The sequence below is a fragment of the Amphiura filiformis genome, chromosome 15 (assembly GCF_039555335.1).
Source record: "Amphiura filiformis chromosome 15, Afil_fr2py, whole genome shotgun sequence".
In the NCBI taxonomy this organism is placed as follows: Eukaryota; Metazoa; Echinodermata; class Ophiuroidea; order Amphilepidida; family Amphiuridae; genus Amphiura; species Amphiura filiformis.
Genome location: NC_092642.1, coordinates 41,850,688 through 41,874,449, shown reverse-complemented (window position 1 = coordinate 41,874,449; position 23,762 = coordinate 41,850,688). Strand labels below are relative to the sequence as shown.

Below are 23,762 nucleotides of genomic sequence, written 5' to 3'. Positions count from 1 at the left end.
CACTAGTTGGCTTGTCTGAATACCCTTCACATATCAATTAGGGTAAAATACATAGGCTAGTACCAATGACTGTTAACTCGGTGGGGTCAAATGGTTTGAATTCATCAGGCACGTCAATTTGAACTTACAAACATTGTCTTTGTACAAGATACCAAAGTAAGACACAAAACAATTGTGGTGTTATATGTACCTTCATGTAGGTCTCCAGAGTTAGCCTCCTACCAAGACAGTGATTCAGCTTATGGAATAAAGCTGTATAATCCAGCAATCAAAGTCTTGACAATAGGTTAATTTGGTGTAGGCTTACATAAAGGATAGATACATATTGTGCACCTGACTGATTTTGAGGCAATTTCTGGGTAATATGCAGCATATACAAGCTATATGGTCCAAGCCTTGAAATTCATTTTTCAAGGGTACATGGCCAGCAAGGAAAGGGCAAAAAGGCCAAAATATATTGAAGAATGCTTTGAAACTGAGGGACACCAAAGCCAAGTCTAAGGGCACCAGAGCAGAGGCCATGACCTTAGTGGCCTACCTGAATTTTGAGGCTTGATCATGAGACAGGTGCCCTGTTCAGTGAGCAAAGGGGCCTATATACCGAAGAATGCTTTGAAACTGAGGGCCACCAAGGCCAAGTCTTAAGGGAAATAGAGGCCATGGCCTTGGTGGCCTCCCTGAATTTCGAGGTCTGCTGGTTTTCACTCTCCTGACATGGGTTAAGAAGAGCTTCAGAAGAGTGATCACTCTGACTCACCTAAAATGTAAGTGTCAGGTGATGTACGATAATAACGCTGGTTTCATAGCGTCATGCCGGTTTGGCTAGTAACACTTTACAAGCAGCGTGCTACTGACTCTGAAAACCAGTGTTGGCACCCTTTGCTCATTGGTAAAAAATTGTATCCTAAGCTTTAATAGGCCATGAGTGGCAATGCTCCCAAGGTGACTTGAAGTCAACTCCCAACGATTTGCCACTTAGGCAAAGCGGTGGACTGATCAATCGGGAAAAATGCAGATTGCCACTTGTCACAGCTGATGTTGCTGGCTAGATAGTGGCAAAGGGGATGACACTCTGAAACCAGCATATAACTTCAGTTTAGGGAGTCCAGAGTAGTTGGAATTTGCCCAAGTTGGCGCAAAATTTCAGGACAAAATCAACAAAATTGTGTATTTTCACCATACTCTATACTCAATTTGACCTCAAATTTTGCCAAACAATTAAGGCAAAATTCATGAATTTTCCTCTATTATTCACTAATTTCAGGACAAAAATTGCCATATTTGGAATATACATATAAATAGAGTCACATGTACATATGTGCAAAAAAAACAGAGTTCATATAAAGAAAACATCTTAACACAGTTCAGTGAAAATTACATGTATATAATAAATAAGTTACAATAATACTATCATCTAACATACTGTCGATTGTTTTGAATTCATACTTTGGTTTTTGATTTGATAAATTTGAGCTATTCCACTTAAAATCCACACTCCCCCTGTGGAAGATTTTGGGAGTATGAATTTCAAATGGAATGAACACATTAGCAGCTCCATTTGAAACTCACTCTCCCTCAGTGGAAGATTCAGGTTGAATCTTTCTCAAAGGGTGTATGAAATTCAAATGGAGCTGCCTAATATGGTCATTACATCTGAAATTTATGTACCCACTGTGGAAGATATTTCCAAAATCTTCCACAGGGGTAGTGTGGATTTTAAATGGAACAGCCCAATGGAATGACAAGATACTTGTCAAAATAATACTTTTACTACGCATCTTGCTTACACAAAAATAAGCAATAGAAATAATATACAGTACTAAAGAGCCAAAAACATTTTGGTAACATTTATTCACTGCAGTAGGTAACTTAGCTGCATTGGGCTATTCCAGTTGAAATCCATAGCCCATATGGAAGACATGACCTTAATCTCCCCAACAACATGCAACTCCATGTGAAATTCACACTCCCTCTGTGGAAGATTAGGGTCATGTCTAGAATAGCCCATTACTGTGGTACAATACTACCACATCTATCGCCATGGAAATGTACTCACCATAGTCACTGAAATACGGTACTATTTTGGGATTAAACTTTTCATACAGTTCAGCTAGGTCAGTTCAGGTTTCTCAGTCATCAGCAATACTAAGTGAAGTCACTTTATCCAGTCTTGCTCCAGTCTGAGTACCGTGTGAATGTTGTAGTGTAGGGCGATATTATTCAAAAATTGTATTCATCTATTGATATGGTAGTTAATCCGATTATTACACTATCAAACAGTCTTGAAAATTCGTATTACAGCAAAAAATAAAAACTTGCGGAAATGTCACGCTTCATACTACAAAACACTCCTTCCTGCTACATTATTATTATTACAACAGTTTGAAATCAGGTGTTGCGGTTCATTAATTATCCCTGGATTACATAACATGTGCAATATGCACCCAAGTAAGAATTTGGTTTTTCGCTATCCCGCCTGAACTGTAGTAACTATGTTTACATAACATGTTGGAATTTCCCTCAATTTCTTTGTTTTAACATTATTATTGTTTTATTACAATTTGGCAGTATGCATTGACATTTCAAAACTGCACCAAACTTATAGTTTGTATGGACCAAATTTAAGGCAAGTTACAATGGGTTTGAGGATTTCCATAACCTTGAAATGACCTATTCTGGATGAAATCCATACACCCTATGGAAGACATAAATAACCTTAATCTTCAACACATAGTGTACATTTTCAATGGGTTTATTACATGAATGATTGACTATATTTGAAATCTACACACCCTGGGTGGGAGATTAAGGTCATGTCCAGGGACAGGCGATTTGCACGGAACTTTTTTTCCGCGCAATTGGCTATTTTTTTTCCTATGGGCAGGGATACATGATTTGCACTGAAAAAAGAGTTCCGCGCAATTTGCTATTATTTTCCGCGCAAATCGCCTGTCCCTGGTCATGTCTACCATGAGGGATGTATGTATTTCAACAGGAATAGCCAAAAGACACTGTCCCTGACATTCCATTACTTTACACCTGCACAGGAATATAGCAACAATGGTTGCATCAAATTTTAATTAATGTTACAACAATAGCACACCTGTGTCATATACAGCAGTCAATGTTATCAAAGATCTTAAATTTTATTGATTTTATGATGCAACTTTAAAAAAACATTAATGTCATTCTTGGATCAATGCATCAAATAATACTGCTTTCGCTCTCTCAAATTATTTTTTGGTGTATAATCTGTCAAAACTGACAATATAAATGAGATGTCATTTTGGTTAAAAAAAATACTGTTATAATGTTTGTCTTCTACATAACATTATCACGTCTCATCATTATGTACGGTGGACTGTGCTTATTTGTAAATCAAATCAAAAATGGGATAGTAGACAGCAAAGTATGTGTCCTCATCCCCCAAAGTCCCCCTGGTTGTACCCCTACCCCCATGACAGTGTTCCCACAATTCCCCTGCAGTGTAGTTTCATACTGCTTCTGACTAAGGTATCTAATCCAATCATCGCTGGAGCGGACCTGTAATCACACATATAATTTATCATAAAATCTAATGTTAACTACTTTGGTGGTATATAATTTTACTTTACTTGCTGCTTGTTAATTGCACTTTACAAGATTAAAGCTGCTTGTTTGGTTTGTACGAAGCACCGGCAAAAATGTTTTCTTTATCTTTGAAGTATATTAAATAAGGCCTAAAAAATTGTTTGATTGGCATAACATAAAAAAAATTAGGGTGGGTGGGTTGGCAATTTTTTTTTACACATACATTTTAAGCTGTAAATTCCATTATGATCAAGGCCTTGGAACTGTTATTCTTTTTTTTTAAATTTTTTTAAATTTTTTTGAAAAAAAATAAGAAAAAAAGACTAGGGTCTGGCTTATTTTTAGGGTCAGTCGGGTTACGCCAATCAAACTATTTTTTAAGCCTAACGAATGTTAAACATGTGGTAATAAACATGTAATACATTGACTTTGGACTTGTATCACATTTCTAGTTGTTTCATGACTTAGACCTTTATGGTTCGCTGTTCCCTCTCATCTGATTCCTCATCTTCGTAATCCTCCTCCTGCCTGTGTATATAGAGTGGTTGCTTCACACCGGCGACGACATCGGCATCAATGATAACTTCTTGGACGTCTGAGCCTGGTATATGGTACTGAGGTTCAAGCAAGATTCTCTCCTGAAGGATTGGGAACATAAAAAATAAAATAATAAAAACAATAAAAAACTGCCAATGGTTTAAATGTATTTAGTGTGTTTTCTGCCACAGAAATACAAGCTGTATCAAAATATTATTGGTACCCATCAGTTTTGATGGTAATCAAAAACCTGGTTCTTCCAAATGCAATATTGGATCCTCTTGAAATTACCGTAATTTATAGTCATATGACTGTCTCTGACATTAATCAACAAATTATGCAGATCCTACGTTGCATAATCACTGGAAATCGATGGGTACCAACCATTTTTGATACAGCCTGTATCAGGACTCCCCATCATCTTAATTCAGGCATGCAGGTATAATTGGCGTATGGGTGTATTGACTCAAAATTGAAGACAAGATGACATACAAAATTAAATAAATTGGCCAGCAAACAAACAACATTCGTAAATGAGTGCATAACAAACTCATACATGAGTACATCACACCATAAGTATGCAACTTACAATGATATGGCGCAGGCCTCTAGCCCCTGTCTGGTTCTCTACAGCCTTCTTGGCAATGGCTTGTAATCCATCTTTGGTAATAGTAAGCTGACACTGAGAATTAAATAAAAGCATACAGATATTCTTAATGGTATGTTGAACTAAATATCCACGAAAAAGTTTATTTCTAAAATTTCAGTTGATTATGTATACAAGTTATGTATGAGTATATTACATTGCTCAAGGCCAGCAAATGAATCTGGAAGATTTTTTTTTTACAATTTTGCTTAATTAATAAGCATGACAAATGCGAAGTACTGTATTCCTGACCTACGACTTGATGCGGGCCAGTGAAACGCCTGTGGCTACCGGTCAGTGACCCAAGTGTTTAGCACCGAGGGTCTTGGGCTCAAAACAACTTCCATGTTCATCATCTCTCTTCTTTATTTCCCTTCCAATCGGAAAAAAAATCATTGAGAGTTAGGGTTAATACTTGTTCCCTCAGTAACTCGCATACTATATCAGCAAACAAACAAAAAATACTGAGGAATCTATTTGATATTTCAGTGATGTAACAGCAATTCTTGAAACAACATCCCCACAGATTTATCACCTAAACTGTTCAAATATCATCAGTACAACTTCAATCCACTTACTTTGTCCATCTTGAAAAGAGCTTCAAACTGCAGCACCAGAGCGTTTTGTGGCTCCGTCAAGATTTTAACCAGCATATCCTCATTTAAAGACCCGAGGCTAACATTCACAGGGAACCGCCCACAGAATTCAGGAATCAGGCCATATTTGATCAAATCCCTGGCTTCCACTTGACTCAAGAGGGCGTCTTTCTCAGCATTTTCGTCTCCCTCTGGAAGGTTGGAGAGGGCCTCATTTGTCACGGCTCTTCGACTATGGGTGTTTGTTGGAGCTCCAAACCCAAGATACTAAAGGTGGAAAAAGATAACCATATTTACATGTAAGATAAAACAATTTAGGCAAATTAAAATTTCTTTCACAAATATACACCAATTATAGATCTAAACAAAAATGCACAAAATAACAACTGTATAAAAAACCATTTTTTTTAAGCTTTACATTGACCCGTCAAAATGTCACATGTGACAGGTGTATCACATAGTGATGGATGTGAACATTGGGTTTTCTGTATCACTAGTGACCTGATAGCAATAGCAAATTTATCAAGAAATTAACACCTGGAAAACATTGCATAGGTTAATTGTATTGGGCATAGATTATGAACTCGCCATTAATGTTCGGCAATTCAAGTGTCTTTTATAAGTATAATGTTGGAAGTTATTGTCAAAATATTAAAATGTTGTAAAATCGTATATATCTCACATTTTGATAAAATTTGACCTCAAACTACAGAGTATGGAGTTTTTGTACCCAAATTTTTAAAGGTCAGTCAATGAATGTTCAGTTTCCGTTTCATTTACCAAAAATCATATAAATCAAAACATATACTATTACAATGTTCAAATGTATTGGGGTAAAAGAAATGTGCCATGATAGATGAGCATGTTGTGGATCCTAGTGCAGGGTGTTCATATGTGTCACTATGTAATGAACATATGATATGATGAATAATGGTAATAAACAGTATTAAAGTCATGAAGTATTCAGCTAACAGCTTATAACTCAAATCTACTGTTGGATTTTACCTCAAGGAACTCACCTCCAAACTTATTTTCAGAGTATATGCTTTATTTGTGACATGAGGGCCAAAGGAGGCATTTTTGACAATTGAGTTAATTAATTAATATTACACTAGCGGGTACCCGCGCTTCGCGCGGGCCCCCGCTAGATGAGTAAATGGGAGCGGTTAGTAAACGGGATCGGTTAGTATAAACGATGGAAATGGTAATCATGTCAATTGGTATCGCTTTTAACAGCTCAATTATTACGCGGTTAGTGATGTGGTAGGCCTACCATTTGTTGCCTCTACTTTGCAAACGACGTTCTTTCTTTCTTACTTTTCCGTTCTTTCTTTCTTGCTTTCCCGTTCTTTCTTTCTTGCTTTCCCGTTCTTTCTTTCTTGCTTTCCCGTTCTTTCTTTCTTGCTTTCCCTCCCTTTCTTTCTTTCTTTCCCTCCCTTTTTGTTGCCTCTACTTTGCAAACCACAGCGTTCTTTCTTTCTTACTTTCCCGTTCTTTCTTTCTTGCTTTCCCGTTCTTTCTTTCTTGCTTTCCCTTCCTTTCTTTCTTGCTTTCCCTCCCTTTCTTTCTTGCTTTCCCTCCCTTTCTTTCTTGCTTTCCCTCCCTTTCTTTCTTGCTTTCCCTCACTTTCTTTCTTTCTTTCTTTCTTTCTTTCTTTCTTTCTTTCTTTCTTTCTTTCTTTCTTTCTTTCTTTCTTTCTTTCTTTCTTTCTTTCTTTCTTTCTTTCTTTCTTTCTTTCTTTCTTTCTTTCTTTCTTTCTTTCTTTCTTTCTTTCTTTCTTTCTTTCTTTCTTTCTTTCTTTCTTTCCCTTTCTTTCTATCTTTCTTTCTTTCTTTCCCTCTTTCTTTCTTTCTTTCTTTCTTTCTTTCTTTCCCTCTTTCCTTCCCTTTTTTCTTATTTTTTCTTTGTCTTTCCCTTTTTTCTTTCAGTTTCTCTCTTTCTGTTCCATTTCTCTTTCTGTTTCTTGCTTGTTCACTTTCTTTCTCTCTCTCTCTCTCTTCTTTCTTTCTTTCTTTCTGTCTATTTCTTCTTTGTTTTCGTTTCTCTCTCCCTTTCTCTTTCTTGCTTTCCCGTTGTTTCTTTTTCTTTCTTTCTTTCTTTCTCTCTTTCCCTCCCCGTCGCTCTTCCGCTCTCTTCTTGTCAGCGACCTTCTTTCCCTCTTTCCTTCCCTCTTTCCTTCCTTTTTTCCTTCCTTCCTTCTTCTTTCTTTACATAGGCATAAATCCCGGGATGAGTAATAAATTCCTCAATATTTCGATAAGGGGCATGATCTACTGAATCACCTCCATGTTGACGCATGTATGTGGGTTCCTTTATTTCTTTCGTTCGTTCTTTTTTTTTATGTGTTTCTGTTTCATCAAGTAGGCCTATAGCAACATTGGGTTTCAAGAAGGTTGAGTTACATAGCGTAAATTCCGGGGTTTGGGTGGGGATAACCCCCCCCCCCCCCCCAATGTTTTGATAAGGTCAATGGTCCGTATAATCACCCCAAGTTCACACATGTATAATAGATGTGGGTTTCTGACAAAATTAACCTCATTTTTGGCCAAACTAAAAGTGCCAATTTTTATGCCTTCGTGCGAATTTGTTCCACTTTTGCACAAAATAATTCACCAGTAGGCCTAATTAGCTTGCCATAAATTATTCTGTCGCCAAGATGCTGGCTTCACTGTAGGCCTATTGCAAGAAATTGATTTAAACGGACCCATCCCCCATGCCATGTCAAGAGAAATCTACGCCATTGTTAATGTTGCCCAAAGATGCCGGATTCACTATTAATATGCCTACTTCAAGAAATGTTTTCATCCCTCAAAAAAAAAAAAAAAGAAATCTACGCCACGGATATTTAGCGGTTGCGGTTTTATACCATGCTATAATCTGGATGATGTCCCACACTCCCCATCGAAATTCATCACAACATGACAAACGAATAAACTCAAATTACTTTCCAATACCGTATATATGCCTAGGCCTACCTTGAATTTAAAATCTTGGAAAGTCATCACAAAAGAAGTTTCCGAAAGTCATAATTTGCATAAACGAATGCAGTTGATTTACTATTATAGCCGCTATGTTACCATGCCGCATAATGCCCACTCTCCGTCGAAAGTCACCACGAGCGGATAAACTAATATCACTTTCAAAATTATTAGATCACTTGGACCATTTATTTTCAAAATACGTAACTTAAAACCACCTTTGTCTCAGCCATTGATTTGTTAGTTCCGTCTAAGAGATGTGATATTTTCCGTAGATGAAACTGGAAGTTTTGTTACCATTAGCGCGTCGGGAAGTTGCCACGACCTGTGCGTAATCCGCGTATAGCAACGCAGCAACGGACCGTAAATAAGCGGGCCACCATTGGTTGATCTACCGAATAAATCCAAATAATTATTTGTATTTATTAATTTATCTATCTATCTATATATCACTTTCAAAATTATTAGATCACTTGGACCATTTATTTTCAAAATACGTAACTTAAAACCACCTTTGTCTCAGCCATTAATTTGTTAGTTCCGTCTAAGAGATGTGATATTTTCCGTAGATGAAACTGGAAGTTTTGTTACCATTAGCGCGTCGAAAGTTGCCACGACCTGTGCGTAATCCGCGATAGCAACGCAGCAACGGACCGTAAATAAGCGGGCCACCATTGGTTGATCTACCGAATAAATCCAAATAATTATTTGTATTTATTAATTTATCTATCTATCTATGCATTTACCATTCATCTGGAAATGCTAGAACTTATTTATTTATCTATTTATTAATTTATAATTTATCTATAATCTCCGAGATGATACCGATGAATCGATCAGTTCCTCTTCAAAGTATCGATTATCGGCAAGTTCCTCTTTAATAGTATAGATTATACATACAATAGGTTATCATTTACTGAAAACACCAAAGGTCTAGCATACTTGGTTCTTAAGTTATTAAGTTTTTTGGTGTCTATTTTCTTATGTATTTTATTGTTGTTTTACTGCATATTTTTACCTTTATCTCAGTTTTAAATTTGCCGCCTTTGGCCCCCATGGACCAGATCGTGTGACATTTGACCTTTGATATATATGCGACAGGATTAACTTTCACAATGTTTTAGCAGCCTATTTGATGATCTTTGCAATTTGATGATCTTTGCAACATGTAATGAGTGACTGGTCATTCCTGAACAGCCCTCGGGACATCCCCCAGTACATGGATCATGGCAAAACATGTGAAAGGTTAATCACTTCAGTATGCATTCTGTACCAAGTACCTTTAAGAATTCTACAAAATGACCTTACAGTAATGCCATGAGATGTGATCAAGCAAAATGAGTCAGATGTCGGGAATATTAATTTTGAGATATAGCCAATAATAGTTTTCAACTTCCTTTGTATTTTATTGTTCTGAGCAACACTAAAATTGCCATATCTCTGGAACCGTAAATCTAATTATGTTGGGGTTTTTAGACTTGTTATTTCCTGTCAATTTACTAAGCTGTCTTCTGCCATGTGATTTTTAAGAGTTGAAAGGAGTGAAATAAATCAAGCAAATATGGGATAAAATATTAGGAAGTTGTATTTTATCAGTTTCAAGTGACTGAAAGAATATATCTTAGTGTTCATAAGTATCAAGAAATCTCAAATTTGGGCGTGGATGAATGTGTCTCCCCTTATTCAGTCATAAAGGCTGTATGGATTTCAACTGAAATAACAGTTACTCATTATACATCATCATGACCATATAAAACCTCAGCCAGGTGCAAGCTAGTAGTTAACACTTAAATACATTTATACATTATAGCTTAGAGAAGAATGTTATGATGCAATCATTTTTATATGTTGCAGGTGTTTCAAATGACAACTTCAAATTGTTTGATGATTTGAGTGATTAAGCCACCCAGTGGGTTAATTCATTAACACAAGTGGGGTCATTACTCTTTCCCCAGCTGAGATCAGAAATACAGCTCTGGACAGATCTTATTGGAGGAAGCATGTGACTGACTGCTTCACAGCCGACTGATGATGATGATGATGATCACATTCATTACAAATGTTTATGCTGAATGTGTTAGTGAATATCTCAGTGGGGTTTCAGTTAGTGAGTGACATGGTGGATAGATGAGGGCTAGTGATGTGTTTTGTATTTCTTTTAAGGTCAGGTATATTGCTCGGACAACATCATATCATTGGCAAGGTAATATTATGAAGACAATGAATATGACTCTTTTTTTGAGAAAATAAGACGTTTAAAATCGATATTCCGCAAAAACCAAAAGCGATGAGTTGCTAATTCGAACAAGACAGATTTGACCTAGAAAAAAATTGACGTCATGAAATGACTGTGTCTGCTCTGCGAGAAGGGACTATAAACATTCTCAATGCACAGAACGTATACTGTTGTTGTTCACTTCACTGAAGAGATATATATTAGTAAATTGTGATATTACAATTCATATGTATATCAATATCATGAGAAATATTTGGGCTAAAAAATAAAAAAATAATTTGAGCTTAGAATTTCAGCGTGATCAATCTGAGACTAGCATATAAACCATGTTAAGTCCACAGACTCATGTATCTGATTTCCCTGTGCGATATTGCAATGTTATAGTTATTATAGCTTCAGTTGGATGAAATATTACAAAGCAAACGCATAGTAACAATACTGTGTGACGCTTTGTTCCCCAAATGTGAACAATAGTCTGCATATTGTTATGCAGCATTGTTATGGTAAATAATAGTACAACTCATTGTTGCTAATGTCAAACTTGTCAAAATGATTGTGATTGCATGATGAGAGCATGATATAGTGTCCGCTTCATTTACTTACGCCATCAGCCAAACGGGGGAAGATCACGTGACGCTTCAAACGGGGAAGAACACGACGAGGCTGAACTTTACCCACATAATTTCTCCTTTTTCAGGAGAAATATGCATAAAAAAATTGCAACGAGTGTCAACTTGTAATGTAATAATTATTCTCTTCGAATACAGATAAACTTGTTTTTGTAATAGAACTGCCCTTTAATATATAGAGACCTTAAAGATGAAGCCCCGCTTTTGGTTCAAGTTCCTTAAGGAATTAGTCAAGGTTAAAATGTATCCATGTTAATTCTGTTCTGTCAAAGCAACAGGCGTAAGTCAGTTCTTCTGTGGCGAACTGGCCAAGCCGGGCTTCCTGTTTAAATGTTCTGACATTGTGTAATAAACTACTAGAGGGTTATTCCAGGTCAAATCAACCAAATAAATTAAGTTTAAAACTGTCCCTCTTCAAATTGACTCAATTTGGGGTGACTGAGGCTGAAAGTTTTAGCTCCATCGGACTAACGGGCCAGAGACTACGGCCCACTATCCACCCTGTGTTCAAGAGATGCAACAACAACAACAATAACAAACAACTACAAGATACTCTTTCATACCTTCTCCTGTTTTCTCTTCCCCACAATCCTCTCTAACCCTGTGAAAGCACCCGAGGCCACAAACAAGACATTGGTGGTGTCTACGGTGGCATTGTCCCCTTTCATTCTGCTCCGAGTAGCTTTATCTTGGATATGCACAGAGGTACCTTCTAGAAGCTTGAGTAGACCTTGTTGGACACCTTCTCCGCCAACATCTCGGAGTTGGTGCACACCTGGGATGCAGCCAAGTTTGTCGACTTCATCTAGGAACACAATACCTGCAAATGAAATATAGATCTATCATTTTTTTGGAACAAATGAAACTTTCCAGGGCATCAATTAGCTGGGGCTAAACGTAATGACAAATCCCTTGGATGGTGACCCCAAATTGAGTTCCATGGTTATTTGCAATTTCCACTTTATTTTTGCTTTGATTTAGTCCAAGACCTTATACTAGCCTCACCTCTTTCATCAGTAAAGCGTAAACTAAGATTAAACAGGCATGAGAGTGGCTTTGCTTGAAAAAAGCTGAAGTAGAACAAAAAAAGCTGAAATTTGGTGTGAAATTGCCAAAAAAGACAAAAAAAAAAAGAAGCTGAATTCAGCTGATCAGCTGAAAAATCTCATGCCTGATTAAATAATCAGAGAGTATAGTGTATGTGTACATCTCTTACTTTGAAACATCCCATACTTCGACAAAGATTAAAATAGCTTATTTCAACTAAGCAATTCAGTGTATGCACACTCCGTTGAAGTAAGGAAAAAAAATAACTGTTGCTTCAAATGTCAGGATTTAATGTGGAGAACAAGCTTTTGTTCTCTTTGGTGTGGTCCACTTATCTACTTTGATCATCATGCCTGTAATCTTAGTAACCCAAACCTCTTAGTTTGGGTTACTTAATTGTTTTTTTTTTTTCTCCTCTTAAAAAAAAAATCGCTTAAAATTAACTGATCTCTATACTATAATCACTTATTCACAGAATGTCAGCTTTCTTGTGCGATATACATGAGTATGTTATGAGTATGTTATAGATGGCAAGGAAGAAGCACTAGGATTCCAGCTTGAAAGGAGAAAGAGCAGACGAGTTGGGCCAGAAGTGGTAACCGACCTGGACTTCGCTGATGACATCGCCCTACTGTCAGAAGAAATAAAACAAGCTCAGGAACTGCTGCAAAGGGTAGTAGCATCAGTCGGAAGAGTTGGATTAAAGATGAATGCCACCAAGACAAAGTTCATGTCCTTTAACCAAGATCAGCAAGTTAACATCAGCACAAATAATGGTACAAAGCTAGACGAAGTGAAAGACTTCAAATACCTCGGAGCATGGATGGCTAGCACAGAGTATGATGTCAAAACACGCAAGGCAGCTGCTTGGAGAGCATGCAACAGCCTAAGTAAGATCTGGAAGTCTGCTCTACCAAAGAATTTCAAACTGAGGGTCTTCAGTGCAACAGTGGAGTCTGTGTTAACGCACGGATGTGAAGCCTGGACCATAACTCCCAAACTATCTAAAGAGCTGGACGGCTGTTACACCCGTATGCTTCGGGCAGTGTACAACATTCATTGGAAACAGCACATAAGCAACAAAGAGTTGTATGGAGACCTCCCAAGGCTCTCAGAGAAGATCAGAGAAAGGAGAACACGCTTCGCTGGCCACTGCTTCAGGAGCAAGTGTGAACCTGTCGCCAACCTGATAAACTGGGCACCCAAACATGGAACAAGAAACCCTGGTAGACCACTCCACTTACATATGTAGATGTACTCAAGCAAGACACCGGACTGGAAGCATCTGACCTGGGAACGGCGATACAGGACAGGAGGATATGGAGAGCTGTCATGGTTCGGGAAAACCACCCGAAATAAGCAAGCAAGTAAGCATGTTATGAAATCTTAATTTGTCTTACACTTATATTCTGCATGTTCTTTATTCATCTTTTTTTTCCTGCTTAGTTCTACATTAATGTATGAAAGATGGTGGGGGGTGTTTGTATGTATGTAATTTTATTTTATTAGATAAATTAAGAAACTTAGGCTAAGGTTAAGGGGGTGTTTGTTCAGGCCTTTTTGGCCTTCTGAGCATCTCCTCATTCAAATGTGTATGTTTTGCTGTTATTGTATTGTTGCATTTTTGAATGAAATAAAGATTGATTGATTGATTGTAACATTTTAAATTTATTGTTCTGTTGTTATTTTTATACAGTGTTTTTTTATGTAGCGCTTGAGACTTAATTGTGTATATATTGCGCTTAATAACGCAAACACGCTTATTTTGATCTTCGTCAGTTTTCTACAAGTGTGCACACGATTATATCTTAATTGAGTGCAGTGTGTATGCATGCATAATTAACTCATCAAAATTTATTATCTTCGCCGAAAGAAGTGTTTTGGTAGTGTGTACGGGGTCTAAGAGATCCTACAATACATGTATAGTTACCTTTCTGGGCTCTGTTCACATCGTAATTGGCATTTGCCAGCAATTTGGCGATGACAGAATCGATATCTTCTCCCACATATCCAGCCTGGGTTATAGATGTACAATCACACATAGCAAATGGAACATCCAGGCACTGAGCTATGGTCTGGGCAAGAAGCGTCTTCCCTGTGTGGTGAAACAAAAAAAATGCTTTTGACACAAATAATATACAATACTTGACAGCAACTGTATACCACTAAGGTAAAGGACATTTTTGTTTTGGCTACTAAGTATTTAATTATATTCAAACTTGCTCAAGTAGCATATGTATGATTTTGGTTGCAAAATTGTATGCACTTTAAAAAAATTTTTAATACCCATAAAAATTATAAGTACCTAAAATAAATGTTATATATGCCCATTTCAGCCATCATTAATTTTCATCTCCATAGACTTTACATGTAAAATGGAAGGGCTATTAAATTATTTGGTAATAAAAGTTGCATATAATGCTTGTTGAGCAAGTATGCAGGTACTAGTTTTTGAAAAATGCTATATATGTATATATATAAATAATCTTTTATTGTTTGTGAATATTATCATTCTTCCTGGTAATAAACAATAATAATATTTGTACTATAATCTAGTCATTCAGGATTTGATGTGCAAATTTCTCCTACTCATAAACAGGAAGTCCAGTCGACTAGATGACAGTATAAAAATTATTATTTTTTAGTGTGTTGTATGTACATGTATGGTCTTTCCCTGGTTTTTCCAATTATAAAATGTCCATCTGAAACAAAGGTGTATAGCCCTGTACACTTTGTATTCTCTGTTTATTGGCCTCAAATGAATGTTCACATTGTTTCTAGTCCATTGCTCATGAAGAAAACACAGACGTTTTGCGGTTGGAGGAGCGAGTGAGAATAGCCTTTTGTTTTTAAGCACACCTACACACCTATTCACTGAAACAAAGGTGTATAGCCCTGTACACTTTGTATCATTCTGCTTAAAGGCCTCAAATGAATGTTCACATTGTTTCTAGTCCATTGCTCAAGAAGACAACACAGACAGTTTCGGTTGGAGAAGCGAGTGAAAATAGCCTTTTGTCCTTATGCACACCCACACACACCTATTCGATGCAAAACAGGGATTCCTGGACCATTGAATTTTTTCTGATTACCTAACCGGAGACCTTTTACATAAATTTAGACTGTCCCATTTCTGGGTAAATAATTATTATTTTTATTATTTATTATTATTTATTATTAATTAGAGCTAAAACCACCTTCTCCTTCACTTTAAAGATTTAAAACCAACACACCACTAAGCCCTAACTAATGGCAACAAAGTTATAGTGCTCCTGGAGCACTGTGCGTCGACGAAAACTCAATTAATCTACAAACCAACTTGTTTATTTTTTTATAATAGCTCTCCTAATCCGAGACTGTTCTGCTTTGATAGTAAACTGACTTCCAAATAATTATCAAGCTATGTAACGTGACTGTGGCGTCAATTATGATAGCCCCGCCCCATTGTTAATTCAAATATGGTAGGCACATAACATGCATGACCCAGTTCTATTGTCATTTTGCGCGCGCGTTGGTTATGAAAACTCATTTCAAATATCGCCTTGCTTGCTGAGCTCTACATTGATTGGTCAGGCTGAGTAGCCGATTACACAAGTCTTACACAAACGGCAAGACAGTGAGACCACGGACGTGATATATATAGAAAACTCGTCTGACCCAGGATGTAAAAGTGAATTCCCACGAAATGCTGGGAGCTGGAAGTCAATTTGCCTACAGATTGGAAGGGTCCATGTATCGGGTTTATTTAATGTTATATAATCTACATTACCAGTCGTTTTACATGGACCCGAGGGAGGGTCTAACATAAATTATGTACAATTTTTTTGACAAATAGCCCATCAAGAAGAATTTGATGAAATAAAACTGAACTGAACTGAAAAAAAAACCACCTGGTTGTAATATCGCTAATACAGGACAATCTCTCAAATGTAGTTATAGGTTATATGCAGCTCATTGCAAATAGTGAACCTGTGTGGTTCTCAGTTCCACAAATGTCCCCAGCTAGATTGTTAAGTTTCATAAAAAACATCCACATTTTTCAACTTTAGACTGCTTGTGAGAGCACTCAGGTCTAAAACAAAATTGTTTGTTTTAACCCAACCAACCCTATAAATAGGCCCGACCCTGACTTAAAAAAAAAAAAAAAGAAGTTAAACATAAATGAATTAAATTTAAAAAAGAAAAAAGTTCCAAGGCCTTTTATCAAGTGCAATTTACAGCTTTAAAGGTAAAATCCCTACCTATCAACCTTAATTTGTTTTTATGTTACACCAATCAAACAGTTTTTTTGGCCTAAATACCTGACATTTCACACACAAACCATAGACCAGACAAAAGACTTTGACCCTAGCCCTGGCTTAGTGCCATCTAATATCGTCGGAAGTACTCCAACTCTCTCAGCCCCAAAACTTGCTGCACTAATCGAGGGGCGCAGCAGTCCACGAATTGAGCTAGCACTATGCTTTAGCATTCTCAGCCTATACAAGGTATGACAGCTTTTGCAAAATATCTTTGGGGTGACCTTGTATGTCCACATGTATAAGTGTGTATACTAAAATCCACAGTTTATACTCTGGAAGTCAATTTGCCCAAAATTCCTTCCCACAAATACAATACTTACCAATAACAAAGGAGATGGATTAAAGTCTTATTCAGATTCCCTTTTACAAATTAAGCGTACTGCTAGCCGTCCAGCTCGTATTATTTGCACAAGGTCCAATGCACACGCTTGATGTATACGCGATGGTTAAGCTGTCAAATGAAATCTGAATAAGACTTTACTCCCTCCCCCAAATCTGTATCTATTATTATGCAATACACCTGTTACTTTGTGGGAAGGAATTCCAGTGCAAACGGTCTTCCAGTAAAGAAACCCGGGATTGGGCAGGAAAAACCTCCTATGTTCTTGTGGCCCTTGAACATGTTTAAAATAAAACTGCCAAGAGGTTACATAGGAGGTTTTGCTTTAAACATGTTCAGTGGCCATAGGAGTTTTTCCTGCCCAACAGCGATTATATTCCAGTTCAAGGTGAAAAGCAACACAAACTCTCTTACAAATTATGCACACACACAGGTTATAAGTAAATCCCACAATGGGCTATTCCAGTTGAATTCCACAACCCTATGGAAGACATGACCTTAATCTCCCACATAGGGGGTATAGATTTCAAATGGAGCCATCCATTCAGGTAACCCCATTTGAAATTCACACTCCCTGTGTGGGAGATAAAGGTCATGTCTTCCCCACAGGGGGGGGTATGGATTTCAAATGGTACAGCCCAATGATATTTACCTGATCCTGTCGGCCCCAACAGAAGTATATTGCTCTTGTCCAATTTTAGTTCTTGAGTATGAGATTCCAGCAACTGGCTGCCTCGTGGCTCTGATGAGCCGATGTCAGGAGAGGGCGCTTCTGGCCCAACATGCTGGTGAAAAATTGATAATGGGTTGACCTGATTTAAAGACGGACTGCCATCTGCAGATAAAAACGAGAAAAATTCAAGAAATTTATAAAATTGTAGGTTCATTTTCTGTGTAATAAAGTTAATAAAATGTCCTTTATTAAAAAAAAACTCATAAAATTGTTCTAAACTATTATGATTTAGTAACAGTGTATCGCTACCAGGTGTGCCTACAGAAACACAATTATGTGAAAATAATCATGAAATCAATAAATTACATATTTCCTGAAACAAATTCTTCATGATAAGAATGCATCACTTCAGTGGTTTCAGGTGTGAATGCTTGGTTTTGCTAAAAGTGACATGGACACAGCCCAGTGCAGTTTAGTGATTTGTTTCTTTTATTGAATTATATCATTTTTATTCCCAGTCCTTCCATGCAGATATACTAGTCTTGAAATATGTAATAAACATGATGTCGTTTGGCAGAAAAAAAACCTCATATGCAATTCCAAAGGTCAAATGTAAAACCTCATATATATATATATAAACCTCATATGCAATTCCAAAGGTCAAATGCAAAACCTCATATGTAAAAAGTGGGCCCCAAAGTGGGCTCCAATTACAAAACTTCTCAAAAATTTTGCTCAAATTCTACTTTTGTGTGTCACCTTAAAGAAAATGTACCAACACACCTTCTGGTGCTTCCCTTTTAACAGTAAACTGCTTAAGTGTCTGTAAATAACCAAATAACAAACACCATTTCTATGTAAATCCTGTTAATTTTTAACAGTATTTGCGTCTCGCACAAAATTGCAAAATCGTTACATATCAGGTTTTGTAATTGGGGCCCACTTTTACATAATGAGGTTTTGCATTTGACCTTTGAGACAAAGAGACAAATATGTCAGTATGCATTTTAAGAATATGTGCATAAATGTAATCATGATGAGAGTAAAAGATGGTAATTTCTATTTGTCTCTTCTTTTTTTCTTTCTTAAAAATAACAAAAAAATAATACCATGACCTACCTTTGGATCCATTTGGACCGATTTCAGCTGCTAGGTTCTTATTGGCACTTGATAATGTGGGTGGAATGTTGTTATTTATCCGTTTGTAATGATTGTAGACTGCCACGCACAGTACTTTCTTGGCTTCCTCTTGGCCTACCACAAATTTATTCAAAAATTCAAAGATCTGAAAAAAAAAAAGGATTTAAAGAAGAAAATGCATTAATAATAATTTGTGTCTCCAAAACAAAGATGCTAAACCTCAGATCCACCAACATTTATAAAATTCAGACCTTTTCCATGTTGAATTTTGACCTTTTTGTCACATCTACCATGCCTCTAAAAAGTTTTCGGTTCATTTTGCCCTTTTAGAGCATTTTATTTAAAAGGCACCCCAAGAACCATTGTTTGCCCCCTCCCTCTTTCGGCTTACCAGAAATTACTTGCCTCCTTTTCGGCTTGCCAAAAAATTTCTTGCCCACCCAATTTTACCCTCCCACCAGGGCTCAAAATTATTGCACAGCCCCTAATTTACTTGCAATATATGTAATGCGATCAAGCAAAATCAGTCGGAACTCGGAAATATTCAATTCAAAGTTTCTTACAGGATAGCAAAAGCATAATTTACAGAGCTGGATTTTGCAGAAAACCCCAATGAAATTGAACAACCAGTTGCAAAGATATGAGCAATTAAAGAGATTCCAAAACAAAAGGAAACAAAAGGAAATATTTCCTTTGTTTGGTTATATCTCAAAATCAATATTTCCGAGTTCCGGCTGATTTTGCCTGATCGCATCACATATATCTCTGGCTGGTTGCATGCAGGCAACACCAAGCGAAAGATCGTTTTTAATAATAATAGTGAAAACAAACAGAAGTTCAAACTCACAGAGATAAATATTTGGGCATTGTATATAATATAAATCAACTTTATTGCATGGTCTGGTCAAGCTATTTCACATTGAAAAATTGCGTCCTGGAATTGGGTTCAATCATTCAGTGCGTACCAATGAATGTCCTATTTCTTGTTTTTCAGAATTTGGAAGGATGTGGGCTAACCTACAGGAACACTCCAGACTTTGATTGGCTGAATATAATGTTGTGGTTCCTAATATTTAACCTAAACTGTAAGAGTGCAAATTTTTGCAGAACATTTATTTTCACGCTGTTTGCACTAAACACAGCTACATCGAAAATAAAAAATTTTAAACATCGAAATACAAAAAGTCAAAAATTGTGAATTGAAGAACAAGTAAAGTAGTTCAAAATTGTCAAAAGCGCAAAAAAATTACAAGCGCGAAAATTACACAACTGTTACAGTAGTTTCTCTTCCTGGTATGAAAGGGAGAATAAAGCTAATCTGAGCGACAGTGAATTAATTCTATCTGTCATGTGGGGAAATGAACACATATCATTGTACTGAAATTTAGGTAAATTCCTAATGATTTCTGGCTTCGTCAGTTTTCTTTTAAATTTTCTTTCATCACAAATGTAATTTTTTTAACCACATTTTCTGAGATCTGTCATATCATTGGTGATATATCAACTTCTGGGGAAAATTCGGTTTTGAGACATAGATTTAATTATTTTGCATTATAGATTCAGTCACCCACCATTATATTTTATACACCCAGTCTGGCCTGGGGGTGGGGAGAGGGCACTCATAATATACATGTATGTAAAGGTAGTTACGGGTATGTGCGGCAGGAAGTCAAGGGTCATTTTATCAGGCTGTCCTGTCAGTTCTGAAGACCCACATGGAACCATACTCCAGTTCTTTAGGTTTACTATGAGAAAAACTCCTAAAATTCAGCTCTTTAGCTCAAATTTGGAAATATTTTGAATTTCTTAACCCTGCAGTCGGGTCTAATTTAGTTCTGTGACTAGTCTAAAAATACACATGTCTTACAAAGTTTTGTTCAGAAACCCTCATTTTGCCAGAAAACAGTTTTCAGCGCCACACACCCCAATAAAAATTATAGTTGAATACCCCCACCAGCAGTCGGGCAGGTACTTATATAATTCTACCAGCCGGACAGCAAAGTTACTGGCTACTGGCATGCATCCCCGGCATGCATCCCTGGGAATGTGGGTCACAGCAAGTGCAAGTAGTTCATATGACTTGCAGGTAACCTTTATTATGTAAGTAACCTATGTCCAGGAATGAGCCATCATTGTATTGTATAATCAAAGTGGAAAATTTTGTGTGTGTAAATTTTTGCGCTTTGCCCATTTACAACTATTTTACTTGCTTTTTAAATTCGCGATTTTGAGTTTTTTTACAGTCATAGACCTATATAAAAAGAGAACAATTTCATGCGTTTTTATTTTCGGAGTAGCTGTGCTGAGCGCCAACAAAAAAAAGAGTGAACATTAAGATTAATGCTCAACTAAAAATTCCATGTTTACATATGGAAATAGGTGTGACTGGCATTCCTACAATGCATGGCAGTGTGCATTAACCTAATTTAAATAAGGCCAAGTAAAATAAAAAAACATGTTTCACGTCCGGGTTTTTGAAAAAAAGGAGGAAGAGGGGGCTTTTTATTTTTTATCGCAAAATCAGTGTAAAACCCATAATTGGAGCTGTTTTAGCATATTCAATGATGCCTGGAAAAAGGAGGAGGCCTCTTTTTATTTGTTGTTCTGAGAGATAGGCTCCCTCGAACTATCACAAAACCGTTTAAAAGTGTTTCTTGTAAATTAGCAAGGCTATAGAAAGCATCTCTACTTCCTAGACATATTTTTTGAAAAGTTATAACTGAATTTCAAAAATAAAAATAAAATTGAAGAAACCTCAAAAAAGGAAGCGGGAGGGGACGTGAAACATGTTAATTTTTTTATTTGGCCTAATATATTTCAGTACTTTTCCTACTCATTTTGTAATTTTTTTCGTTCAAATTCATCAATAAACTTCCACTTTGTCTAAGAAATTGGGTCGTGTGCATACATAAAATTTACACTTATCAATGAATACCTAAGTGGAAGAAGGGCCCAACTCCACTTTTTTACAAAAATGAGTTAGACCCAGTATTTTATTGCCAGCAGACTGTTCTTCCTTGTGTGTGAAAGAAGGGCCCAAATTCACTCTCTAAATAGGCTTCCGAGTACATTTAATCATGGTTTTCATGGAAGAAAGGCCCAAATCCATGGAGTTGGGCCTTTCTTCCACAAATATTGAGTTTTGTTTATCCAAGAAATCTGCTTTTCACTGCAGTAAACTTTCTTGTAAACATATACATACTTCTACTTGTTCAATTAATAGATAATAATCAACAAATTTATGTAGCTATTTATAACACCCGGAAGTAGTACTTGCAGTATATTAGTGGAAGAAGGGCCCAACTCAGGCTCATATTAAGACCGTTGCCATAGAAACATCATATATCATTTCACATTGTATGTAATAATGAACTATTGTATAAATAATGTATGTTCATGTACATTCAAGATCCTCTGAAGATGAAAACATTCTGTCTATAAAACTTTTCTAAAATAATATTAAGTTTTTTCTTAATATAGGGCCTACTCAAAACAGTTTTGATGGAGTTGGGCCCTTCTTCCAATCAGGTATTCAATTAATGTATTAGTAGTAACTTCCCCATACATATTTTTATTCTCTCTTTTCCATTGTGCCTAGAGAAATTTAGTGACAGATCCTGAAAGTTGAGGTACATATACATAGGATGTTTCCTTGAAAGTATTCCTCCTAAGGACTGGGCACTCTCATGGTAACTTTACCTTCTTAGGTGGTGGCAGCGGCTGGTTGTCTAGCTGTGTCATATGATGCACACAATCTTCCGCTTTGGTTTCAGGGTCAGCTGTGACGGTGAAGAAATGATGACATTTTCCACACTTGGCAAACCGAGTTGAACCTGTATCGGATTAAGTGAATCAAATATTTCACTCAATTACTAGGAATTGGGAACAACAGCATATTACTGGTGGGTCCACAATAGTGAGATATATGTACGTGTGCACACCCCTGCATCCCACACAACCATATCGTTACCCTACTACAATAATTGCCTAAGCCATTTTTTGTCATTTTGAGAACAAAGTATACAAGCATGTATCAGTTACAGAATCACCCAAATTATTTCTGATTAATTATTCCCTTTAATTTTTTCTGATTATTCTTTTAATTTGACTCATTATCATGTGTTCTTGTAAGATTGGTGAGTAAATATGTCTTTTATGCATGTTTGAGCCATATTTTGTACTTTGTTCTCAAAATTACAAAAAAATGACTTAGGCAATTATTGTAGTAGGCTGACGATATGCTCAAAGATACATACATGAAATTCAACTTTTACTGCACTGCATCATTTAGGGAACAAACCAAAAGTTCGATGATTTCCTATAAACAAAAGTCCTTTCATTTATCCTTTATTCATCAGGGGTCACAAGGTATAATTACGTTTGTAAAAACTGGTCAAAACATCCTTTATACATGTAAGTTGACCTTTCAAGTTGGAATTTGTAACATTTCACACTTACTTTCTAGTTATGGATGGAAGGGGTCAGCTTTCGTTTAAATAGGACATCATTTAACTTCTGGTTTGTTTCCTTACAACTAAACAAATCTTTCATCATTAAATGATTATTTGAAGCATGGCTTAATGAGCAGCACCAAAGGCATTTATTATCACTTGATCTAATTAGCACCCCAGAGGTTAGCACCCCTCTTTATCAATATCACTCAAATGGTTGTCTAATAAACAATTTTATCCACTACATTTGAAAAATTTGCAGGGGTGTGAACCTGAGACTGAATGGTATATTTATCTCAGGTGTGAACAGAGTGGAGAGAAGTTACATAAGAAGTAAACTTACATAATGAGGTGTCAATATTACAGGGACCAGGTAGGAATGTAAAATTTGCAATTCACGTAGGTCAATTGCAGTACTACAAGTACGCACAGATCCTGGAAAGTATTTTCTTTCCAGGATCTCTGATGTCTGAAGGCCAAAAAAGGAAGTTCATTTGATGCTCTCGTGCCCTTTTGATTGCAATCACATCTTCGTAAACCATAGCTTCCCTGATGTGGCTATGGGAAACAAAACACCTACTTGATGGTTCAGTTTCAGTTGTTGGGATAAATAACATT

The 23,762-nt window shown here is 36.6% G+C and overlaps 1 protein-coding gene across 2 annotated transcripts in view; it reads right to left on the bottom strand.

The window, feature by feature from the left end:
* Positions 1-827: 827 nt before the first annotated feature.
* Positions 828-23,762, bottom strand: part of LOC140171654 (ATP-dependent clpX-like chaperone, mitochondrial) — a 42,180-nt gene continuing 19,245 nt past the window's right edge. For both annotated transcript variants that reach the window (XM_072194947.1, XM_072194946.1), the window contains exons 4-11: positions 22,393-22,526; positions 18,673-18,838; positions 17,533-17,715; positions 14,170-14,334; positions 11,756-12,012; positions 5,332-5,616; positions 4,697-4,789; positions 828-4,208 (exon numbers count right to left, since the gene is read on the bottom strand). In XM_072194947.1, the coding sequence (XP_072051048.1) occupies positions 4,035-4,208; positions 4,697-4,789; positions 5,332-5,616; positions 11,756-12,012; positions 14,170-14,334; positions 17,533-17,715; positions 18,673-18,838; positions 22,393-22,526 (1,457 nt within the window). In that variant the 3' untranslated portion in view covers positions 828-4,034. The remainder of the gene's footprint in view (positions 4,209-4,696; positions 4,790-5,331; positions 5,617-11,755; positions 12,013-14,169; positions 14,335-17,532; positions 17,716-18,672; positions 18,839-22,392; positions 22,527-23,762) is intronic.